Below are 10,925 nucleotides of genomic sequence, written 5' to 3' on the forward strand. Positions count from 1 at the left end.
GAGAAAGAGGTGTGGATAAAGAAAACCCACAAGGAAAAACAAAGACAGACATGATGGTGATGGGGAGAGGAGTGAAAGCGACACAATATCCGCCACATCTCGACAACGAACGGCACGAGAGGGAGGTGGGGAAAGGCAGAGACGCCACCCTTCACGCAGCACGCGCACACAGGGGAACTAGAAGAAAACCAACATGAGCAGGGGAGAGGGGCGCACGTCTGCATGTATGCGTCGTTATATCTCAGAAGTTGAACTCGTCGTCGCTGTCCACTGCATTTGGGACGGAAGTCTTGCGCTGCGTTGGTACAGAGCGGACCATGTTGCTGCTAGTCACGCTTCCCTGGAGAGCGCTGCTGCCCGAAAATGGGGCAGAGGTGCTGCTAACGGAGAGCGGGCTGCGATTCCCCTGGTTGAACAGATTAGCGTACTTGAAGAGGGACGCGTTCGAGGTGGTTGGTGGCGGGCTGCTGTTGCTGGTCAAGCCCACATTCGACATCGACTGCGCAGCAACCGCGCTGCTGGCGGCCAGTTGAAACGGGTTGTGCGGCTGGCCGGTGGCGATGCCAGCGTACAGCGCAGAGCTGCCGCCACTGCCAGTGAAATACGGGTGCTGCAGGCACTGCGTCGCGGTGGGTCGCTCCGCTGGGTTGAAACGCAGCATCTGCGCCATAAGGTCCACGGCCGCCGGCGGTGCCGTGGTGAGGATGTGGCGCAGCGGCGTTGGCGCGACGGTTGGGAAGCGCATGTTCATGCGGCGCGCTAGCTGGTACCCCTCGTCCCACTCATTGGGGGCCGGGGAGCCGAGCACGGAGCAAATTTTAAACAGCTGGTCGCTCTCTGAAGTACCCGGAAAGAGGGGACGGCACAGGTAGAGCTCAGCAAAGATCACCGCGCACGCCCAGATGTCGACGGGGGAGTTGTAGTGCGTCGAGTGCAGCACAAGCTCCGGCGCGCGGTACCACCGTGTCGACACGTACTCCGTGAACGGTGGGCGGGAGCGAATCTCCTTCGCGAGGCCGAAGTCGGCGACCTTCACCAAGTCGCCCGAGATGAGCAAGTTCTCTGGCTTCAGGTCACGGTGCATAAAGCCAGCCTTGTGGATCGCCTGCACCCCGAGCAACGTCTGACACATGATACTGCGGATCTCTTTGTCACTAAAGGCCATTGTGCCGCTCATTTCATTGGCACGCTGGCGCTGAATTTGAAATATATTCTTTTCGCAGTACTCGAAAATCATGAAAAGCTCTGTCTTCTCGCGCACCACTTCCTTCAGCTTCACCAGGTTGGGGTGCTGCACCTTGCGCAGCGACTGAATCTCGCGTAGCTGCAGGCACTCCTCCCAGCTGTGGAAGCGCTGCTTCATCTTCTTCACCGCCACGATTTCGCCAGTGCTCGTGTTTTGAGCTTTACTCACCGTTCCGAAGGATCCGTCGCCTAGCTGGCCCATCACCGTGTATCGCTCCATCTCTCCAACCCTAGAAGCGGCGCGAGAAGAGTACAAAAGCAACCAAGACCAAAAAAAAAGGCTGAGGTTAGAAACCGAAACAGTCACCGTGGGTACGATGCGTGCGTTGGAGGGAGGGAGAGAGGCTCAGTTGTACTCAATGGAGGCCGCATGCAAATGGCCTACGGAGTGGGCGATGATTACCTCCGTATGTATGCGTGTATGTGTGTGTGTGCGTGTGTGTGCGAAGGGGTAAGTGTGCCCACGTTGGCGCCGTAGTTGGAGGAGGGAGGGGAGCAAAAATGAAAAAGCGGCAACGACGTGAAGCCAGAGAATGCGAACACAAAAAAAATGAAGGCTAATGATTCCCGGGGAAGCGTTGTGGTGATGGTAATCGATGTCTCTTTCTGCCCTTTTCGATTGAATCTTGATGCTGTTGCTGGCTCTCCTTCGTACTGTCCCCCTCCACCGCGTAGAGTGATTACCTCTCACACACGTGCGCAGTTTAGCGCGCCTGCGTCAGGGCGTATGTCGCTGTGCCTGCACACAGGGATAAGTATGTCCGTGTGCGTGTGTGTGTGTGGCACTGGGAGGGAGTAAGTAGAAGGAGAACGGTAAAAAAAAAGGAAAGCAATGCAACAACGAGCACTTTCGCTGAATGTACATGAAGTGAGAGTAGGCGTTCGGGGCAGCAAAGGTATGATGCGACAGAAACCAAAGAGAGGGGGGAAGAGTGGGTGACTGAAGAAGTCAAATAGATGCAGTTGATGATGGAGGGAGCACGTAGGCAGGCGCACAGAAACACGCACACGCACACACATATGGCAATGAGTGGAGCGCGCGGTGTCGAGACCTTCATTTTCTCTCTTGTTCATTTTGCTGACGCTGCTACCGTTGCACCGCTTGTGCGCATCGAGCCTGCAGTCAAGCCAAGCAAAGGAATAGGAAGCAGGGACGGAGGTGGCGAGATTCTCGAATCTCTTCCGTGTCTCTTTTCGTACGTGACGTTTTGAAGGCAGAACGTCACTTTCGCTCTCCAGCGCACAAAAAGTCTCCGCCCACTCTCGCTCCTCTCCTCTCTTCGCACACGCGTCTCCTCGCCTCCCACGATGATTGCGCGCGCACTCACGGGGCGCTGAGCACGGTATTCGCTCGTCTTCAGAGCGAAATGAGAACAACACAGATACGTAGAGAGAGAGCGGCCGTGAAAAAAAAAAGTGGAAGGGAGCGAAAGGCCTCAGCAGCGCGTCAGCGTCCACTTTTTATTCGACTCCGAATGGCCGCGGACTTCTTTTCGTCTCGTTTGCTCCGTTCACGTTGAAGACTTCGTGGGCGCATTTCGCTGTTCTCGCCTCCTATTGTTTTTTTTTTCGTGTAAACCACGACATGCACGCGTTCACACACACGCAACGAGGAAGAGACTCGATCAAGACGAACGCTTCATATGGTCGCTCTCGCCAATCTGTCTTCGTCCTTCGTCTTATTCGGCTCCCTCACGCCAGCTCGCAGGTCAGAACTAGGGTGATGCAGTGCGCGGTCACCGACAGCCGGCAGGGCGGTGCTGCCGCCGGAAAGAGAGAAGCGCGTGCTTCATTTCGTCCGCCTACTCCTGAGGCTTCGGAGTAGGACGAGTCTTGCCCATCGGTTCGCCAGCCTTGGCGCCGCGCAAGTGCACGCCGAGCGCCTTCTCCATCTTCACAATAACTCGCTCTTCCTGCACCGCCTTACCGCTCTCGTACTCGGCCACTACGGACACACGCTCAGAAATGCGCTGGGCCAGATCCTGCTGCGACCAGTTCAGAGCCTGGCGCTCCTTCATAATACGCACGCGGAGGTGCGGATCCACCTTCTTTACCTTCAGCGTCTCGTTGTCCTCGTCGAGCTTCTTCGCGTTCGCGCCCGCGCTGACGGCCTGCTGGTTGAAACGCTGATGTTCCTTCCGCTGCACCTGCACGTTTTGGCCGCTTTGCACTGCACGGTTGGCATCGCGCTCCGTCACTTTGCGAGGCTGAGCGGAGCCGCCGCCGCCGCGCTGCTGGAAGTTGAAGCGCTGCTCCTCCCAGTCCTGGCCTGTTGGGATAGCTCCCCTCGGCATTTCCGGTCGCTTGCCTTTGATAGAAGTAGTTGTGTGAGAAACAGTGTGTCGTGTGTGTGTGTGTGTGTATACAACAACAGAAGTACCCCGGCAAAAGATGAGGTGAGGCTGTCAATGAGAAAAAAAAAAGGAATATATCCGTGTGATGTGTTAGTGCTCACACAAACACGTGGATGTCGGTAGCTGTGTTCGCTTGCGAGTTGAACAATTCTGAAGTGCGACACATGTAAAAGTGCCCAAGAGAGGAGAGAAAAGCAAGAAGTCGGGGAGAGGAGAACAAAGGGGTGTGGAGTGATAAAGAAGAATCAGTGAGAGAAATATAGAAGGTGCGAGTCGGTGTCATATCGTGACGACTGAAACTGGTAACACCCGTGCATCATCGGGAAGGGGAGGTAACGGACCAAAGTCGCGAGAATTCTCAGACGGGGGTGGGGTGCTACGCACCAATCCAAGGATAACTGGAGATACACACATTGCGAGAGAGGGGCCCGTATGTTGCCCTCACAGACATCTCCCTCCGCGCTGTCGAATTTTGGCGCACACAAATCCCTCTGTCTTCTCCATCGCGTCAGCACACGTCGTCAGAGTCGCTGCTTGCTCAGCTGTTTTTTTTTTTCCTGTTGTTGCTTGTGTTCTTTATAGCCAATTGTCATCACACTCAGTCACACTCATCAAGGAAAACAAAAACAGAAAGAGAAGAACACATGTAGTGTGTGCGTGTGTGTGCGTATTCGTGTTCAGTGTCATCACGGCTTGCGGAAGGGGTGGGGTAAGAAGGCGGAGTTGTGACTCTCTGCAACTGAGGAATATGAAGCGGTGCCAGAGACAACCAGGGAAGCTGAGGAGGACGCATGACACACACAAAAAGGAAGTGCAGATCACCGGCGATGAGGAGCACACAACAACGAAGCACACAAACACGTCGCTCTTCTTGTCTTCTGCTTTGTTCTTTTTTGTGTTTCTCGCGCCTCCTCCTTTGTCTCTCCTTACTGCGAAGCTGCCCGACTACACTGAGGCGGAGAGAGGAGCAAGGGAAGGCCGCTTCCATGCCGTACATATGCCCATTGGAGACGTGGGAAAGGAGTGCCTCGGGGTCACAGAGAGGAGCGGCGAGGACGATGAAGGGGCGACAGGGAGGTGAGGAGGTGAGAGCCCGACTTACCAGTGTATTTTCCGCTTTCTCTACAGTGTCTTCGCCACCTCCTTCCTGCGACACACATAGGCATACGCATATCACCCACGCAGACACGTGCGCCGATGCTGTGAAAGCAGAAGAGAAAGAAAGAGTAAAGGAGGGAGGTGATAGGTAGCTCCTCCTCTCTTCCTTTCTTCAACGTGAGGAGGAGTGGCACATGCACGTCAGCGTGTGTGTTCTTGTGTGTACACACGCATGTGCGCTCAAGTGAGTGGTGAAGAGGCGCACGTGAGCACGCACGTGATTGTACGGTGCGGCCATTTCGCTGTTCTCCTCCTCTACGTGGAAGCGCGCCTTCTTTGTTCGAGGAAACCGTTCGGTTACCCCCAGAAATACGTCGAGAAAATAGGAAAATAGATAATGGCGAGTGGGTGCGAAATGCATACAAGGTGAAATCGGAAGTAAATCGAGCGACGAAAGCTGCGGCGTGGAGCGAGCAAGGAGGAGAGTTGGTGGACGGTCAGGCACGATGAGGAACAAGACGGATATGGTCCTGCACGTTGAGGGAAGGGGAGGCGCAAGAAAAGCAGATACTCGTCACGCAAACCTACGCAAATACACATGCAAAAACACTCAGTTGGTTTCGTGCCCGAAGGCAAACGTGGACTCTGAACCGCAGACACTCGCACGCACGCACACACATATACATCCACATGCACCTACACGCAGCACTGCGCCTTCACATCAAAAAGTGCTAACCATACACGTGTGTATGGCATCGCACGGTAGCAAAAGAAAAAAAAACAGGCGAAGCACATGCACACACGCACACCAGCATTATCACTCTGACACATGCTCACAGATGCGAACACGCGCACGCACAGGGAGGAGGAGGGGGGCGAAGAGGGAGAGACAGACTCACGTACGTATGGGGAGGGAGGGCGTAAGAAAAGTCAACAGCACAAAGACAAAGAGGCAGACTGAAACAAAAATAGAGTGGAAAATGAGCGTGTTTTTATGTTAGCCAAAGACAAGTCGCGAACTTTATTTTTGTTTGTTCTCCTTTTCGCCCCCCCCCCCACCTCCCCGGGGGGGGGAGTTAAAACGAGATGAAAAATGAGAAGTCAGAGGAAAACCGATGTGAGAGAGAGGAAAAAGACGTAGCAAACATTAAATCCTCATCAACAGACGCACAGACACACGCACACACAGACGCACTTGTGCCTCTAACATTACATTGCTCTCATTGGAATTCCACCGCGTACGAGATACGCCAGCACGCATACACACACGCGTACCCTCCCTCAAATCCCGGTCCTTGGAAAGCACACACAACACACATCGCGAACGGCGAAAACAACGGCGTGCCTTGAAGATGTGAGCGGTGACAAGGTGAGAGAGACGTGAGGTGCACACGAACTCGCGCATCAACACACAACCCCCACAAAGACTGGCGTGCGCAGCTACGAGAAAGATAACCACACAGATACACACTGTCACACACCTCGGAGAGGGGCTCGAAGAAGCCAGAGAGGAAAGACGGCGCTTCGTCCGCTTCACTACCCGGGAAAAAAAGCAACCGAGCAGAAACTAAGTGCCGTGTGGAGAAGGTAGTTTCTCGTTCTCCAGGGCGAATGTGGTCGGTGTCGGGACACAGGGAGTGCCGTATTGAAGTCAATCCACATCGTCTTCGGATACCACCGTCGAACTCCAACGCCCTTTCCACTAGGAAGTCAGCACAAATCATTACGTTACATAACAACCTCACTGCTCTCACTCCTTAATTCTTCGCGGCGCGAGCACTGATGTAGTACGGCTTGATAGCATCAACGCCGGACAGCACCAGCGCACCAGCGACACCACGCAGAATGTTCGCGCCAGCACCGCGGAACAGCGAAGCCGCGCCCTCGTTCTTCACGCACTGCATAAAGCACTCGAACGAGTTGCGGTAGTTCTTGCCGGTGCCGGACGTCATCATCATGCGACGGCGCACGGTGTCCAGCGGGTATGAGATCAGGCCAGACACGATAGTCACAATCCAGCCCAGCATGAAGTTCACAATGAAGTTGTCCACCGGCAGCATCGGCTGCAGCGTGTCGTACAGGCCAAAGTAGAAGCCGCGGTACGCGACAATGCCCACGCATGACACGCAGAAGCCGCGGTACAGACCTACCAGGCCGTCGGTCTTGAACGTCTTGATGTAGCAGTCCACCATGCCGCTGTACTGGCGCTCGCCTCCCTTCTTCGCAGACTTCGTGTCGTTCGCGAGGCGGGTACGCACGTAGTCCAGCGAGTACACGAAGCACAGCGACACAGCGCCGGCGAGACCGCCGGACGCCATGTTGCCCATGAACCACTTCATGTAGCCGTCACGGTCCTTCTTGTAGTTGAACATACGCTTGAACTGGTCCTTGAAGGCGAAGTTCAGCGCCTGCGTCGGGAAGTAGCGGATCACGTTCGACAGGTTGCCGCGCCACAGCGCGTACAAGCCCTCCGTCTTCACCGTGCGCGTCAGGCAGTTCATCACGCCGCTGTACGGGCGGTCGAGCGTGCCCTGCTTGATCATCTCACCCTGGTTCTGCACCAGCAGCTTCACACGTTCGATCGGCGCCGCAGCCGTCTTGGCAGCGCCAGCGGCAACACCGCTGATCATGAACTCCTCCCAGAAGCCGAGCTTCGGCATATCCTGGCGCGCCTTCCTCGGAGCCGCCGCAGAGTTATTGTTGGCAGACATCCTTTCGTTGCGGTTGTGAATATGTGGCTTCGCTGGTGTATACTGAAACAAGTGAATAAGAAATATGGGCAAAGAGTGGTAAGCGGAAGTGAAGGGAAAAATAGAAGAAGCGGAAAGGAGCTGTATGTGTTGGGGCAGGTCATGCGTAGCGACGGTCGTGGGTGAGTGAGTGGGGTGAGTGGGATTAGCGGGCCGGTCAATGGGCCAGAAAGCGATAGAATAGCAGAGGAGAGTGATTCTAAAGAAGAGTGTACCTAACGAGGTGATAAAGCGGGGGAGAATGAAGCAGCACGTATGTGTCGTGATGAGCACTTGCCGGCTACACTGCACAGCTGCCTCCGAAGAAAAAAAAGAAGGAGCGGTAATGAAGCGGAGTCTCCAGCACTTATGGCAGAGACGAAACACCGGCCATCAGTTCTGCCAAAGAGGTGAAGGTGAAGAGCAACGTGTTGACCCTCCCGATGCTTGAACGCAATTATGTTTCCAATTGTTTCCTTTGAGATCCCTTTTTTCTCTATAGGCATGTATGTGCGAATCCTTCTCAAGTTCGCCGCATACCTCGCAGAGGCACGGCACACGCTCAGCTTTAGAGAATCCGTTTGGTGTGAGCAAGCGCTCGGCGCGATCTCAACGACATCAAGTAGTCAAGCGAACGCACATGCACACACGCCGGAAGTTGAACAAAACTGCACTTCCTGGCAAGTAAAGCTCGACAGGGGGGGAGGCAGAGACTTGATACAGACCATCGCTGTAGTTTTCAGCGGATGCTGGCGCGTGACCCTTTCCTGCAGGCATCTATATCTCTCGCCTTGTGCACACACCATGCGAAGAGAAGACGACTTGTTGCAGCAGAGCAAGAACGTAAGCAAAAAAAAAATAACAATTCAACAGAGAGCAGTGCAGAATGGAGTGCAGGAAGGAACAAAAAGATCCGAGAGAGAGAGGGCTGCGGAGGCGTCGCGCGGGGGAGTAATGCGGACGTAGAGACGGACAGAGGTGAGCGCATGTCATCACAGGCAACCAAAAAGCAAAGAACACACATGCACGCCCTGTGCATAAACCACGATGCAATTGGTAAAAACAGAGGAGGGAGAAGAAGCGGTTTTTGCGAGGAAGTGCACTTTTCCCGGCGCATCCTCCGCCATACAGCACGAGCTCCACTCCACCCTACCCCTCACAGCCTGCCACAGGCCCCCATTCCGCGCGGTGCGAAGCAGCGCTAGAAGCGCATTACAGCAATGCGCCGACACAGTCATCGGAGCGCCGTCTCTGCCTCAAACTCTGCCCACCCGCCCACCAAGTAGGCTGCCTCACAGTCGCTTCCCATTGTGCTGCTCGCCACCCGGCGCATCACCCTCCGGGTGGCACACAAGCGCCCCACCCCACCAGCAGGGCAGTGAGGGCCGGGCGAAATACGCTCGAGTCACGCTCACACTCTAGCCATCATATGGATGGCACAAATATGCTCACAATCACAGGTCGCTCCGGCGCAGCGCCATCCAGCACCCCGGCCGCCGACATCAGTAGCGATAAGTCGCTCTGACCTCCCACACGCCGTAGGTGCCTGGCCCTATCAGCAGCAGAAGTGCCTCGGCACTGGCGGGGGACAGGGGCGGGCGGCTGCTCGGCATTCCCACAGAGTGGGGGTACTGGACCGCGGATACCACGCACTGAGGCGTTCCCTAACACCGCTATCGGGGCTGCTTAAAGGTACAGATAAAACAAAGAAAATTGGGGTGCGCTGGAAAGTATCTTGCGGGTGCGTTCACGTGCAGCAGCCTACTCTACCCCTCTCCCTCATCCCACGCGCTCGCACTCCACACTGCCGCCCCTATGTATATAATGGAAAGAGCAGGTAAGCAGAAGACGGTCTCTCTATCGTGCAGCATTCGCCTCGCCTCCCCCCTCTCCGATGCTGCAAAGAAAGCAGCGCCATGGCGAAAGAGCGGCAACGAGGCAGATGGCGCTGTCGAACTGCTGCGTCGAGCTTGAGTGAGAGAATGAAAATAAAAAACGCCTGTGTACCTGCCGCACAAGACGCGTCAGCCGTTCACACGCACGGCAGTGGTCACTGCAAGCTCCTTTCCATGTGTCGACGCACTCGAGCGCGAGGAGACGTCTTTGCAGTTTCTGTGCAGGTGAGCAGGCATGCGTTTTTCCTCTTCTCCCCATTTCTTTATTTTGTCTTGCAAGCTCTGATTACTGTGTGTCTGCCTGGCTTGCATGGAAAGGACAAAGCCACGAGTGAGAAGAAAGCAAGAGGGACGTAAACCGTGAAGGCGGTGATGGAGGCGCTTGATGCGAACGCTGTGGAAACGCTTCCTTCATTCGTTTTTGTGCGAGCATGAGTCAATTTGTTGGTGGTGGTAGGGGGTGCATTGTCATCTCTGGTGAGACTATCGAAAAAGATGAGAGCAAAGGGCCCGAAAACAAGAGGAAGCACCGGCGCAAAGCAAAGCGCTGCGCTGATGCAGCGGTGCAGAGGGCGAGTAATACAGAGAGAGCGCACGCATCCAATCTAAAAGGCCCGGAGAGGGGTGACGGGGAAGGCGGTAGAGGAAATGCCGGTGGGCAAAAATCAATCAACAGCAGAAAAGGTACTAGCGCGCCTGCCAGTATCTGCCGCTGCATGCTAATGAGTTTGTGTGTGCGTGTGTGCCTCCTGGTGACTGCGGGACACGTATACCTATGTGTGTACCAGTGGCACACGCATACAGAGCGGGAGGCGTCCTCTCTCAACTCCCACCCTCGCAGCTATTCTTATGCGGCAAGGCTGAGAGGAAACAGAAAAGGAAGAGAGGGCACAAAGGATGGCAGCAGCAATAAGAAGAGACAGGGAAATGGCGACGCCCTTGCGTAGATAAAGTGCAAGCAGATACACATATATGTCAGTGCACGTCAACTGTGATACAGCAGAGCCACACAGAATACTTATGGTTTCACTTGCTTTTCCTTTTGACGTGTGAGCGCGTCTCTTCATTGAGGCTCCGGGTGTTGCCGTGGACGGGCATGAGAAGGACGGAAATGAAGTCGGTGCAGGCGTGTGGGATGGGTTCGATAGATCACAAGTGGAGTGCGTTGTGTGAAGAGACGCCGCCGTTGTCGAGTCCTTTGATGCACACAATTTCGACATGACAAAGAAGCACGAAGAGAAGCGTGTGGGCAAGACGAGGAAGCCTTGGAAGTGTTCGGCACAGCATGTCATGCGCACATTTCGCAATCGAAGAGGGGGAGGGGATGAGAATAGCTCATGGCCTACTCCATTTTCCGTGCGTTCCAGCCAATGACGAGAGGCGGCGATGGTAAAACTCAGGGTTGAAAGAAGGGGGTACTGCAACTGGAGGGCAGAGCGCTTTTCACCAGTTCAGCGGGCATAGGCACGCCATGCGGACTCAGCTGACGACATGGACACACCTCCCCCATAAGAGACCGAGCGACTGCGCGTTGCTCGCGTCTTCCCGGATCCACACCACACCTATGAACACTGTAGAAGATACAGTGGCACGTGTTTATGGGA

General features: G+C 55.1%; 3 protein-coding genes across 3 annotated transcripts; all 3 read right to left on the reverse strand.

Annotated features, from left to right (window-relative positions):
• Positions 1-241: 241 nt before the first annotated feature.
• LINJ_19_0170 (putative map kinase) lies at positions 242-1,465 on the reverse strand (the record flags this gene model as incomplete). The annotated part of the gene is made up of 1 exon (XM_003392373.1): positions 242-1,465. The coding sequence occupies one exon, from the start codon at positions 1,463-1,465 to the stop codon at positions 242-244; it is 1,224 nt and encodes a 407-aa protein (XP_003392421.1).
• A 1,582-nt stretch (positions 1,466-3,047) lies between these two features.
• Positions 3,048-3,539, reverse strand: LINJ_19_0180 (conserved hypothetical protein; the record flags this gene model as incomplete). The annotated part of the gene is made up of 1 exon (XM_003392374.1): positions 3,048-3,539. One exon carries the CDS (start codon positions 3,537-3,539, stop codon positions 3,048-3,050), a length of 492 nt encoding a protein of 163 aa, XP_003392422.1.
• A 2,915-nt stretch (positions 3,540-6,454) lies between these two features.
• ANC1 (ADP,ATP carrier protein 1, mitochondrial precursor) lies at positions 6,455-7,408 on the reverse strand (the record flags this gene model as incomplete). Its single annotated transcript, XM_003392375.1, has 1 exon — positions 6,455-7,408. One exon carries the CDS (start codon positions 7,406-7,408, stop codon positions 6,455-6,457), a length of 954 nt encoding a protein of 317 aa, XP_003392423.1.
• Positions 7,409-10,925: the final 3,517 nt, after the last annotated feature.

The sequence above is a fragment of the Leishmania infantum genome, chromosome 19, assembly GCF_000002875.2.
Source record: "Leishmania infantum JPCM5 genome chromosome 19".
NCBI lineage: Eukaryota > Euglenozoa > Kinetoplastea > Trypanosomatida > Trypanosomatidae > Leishmania > Leishmania infantum.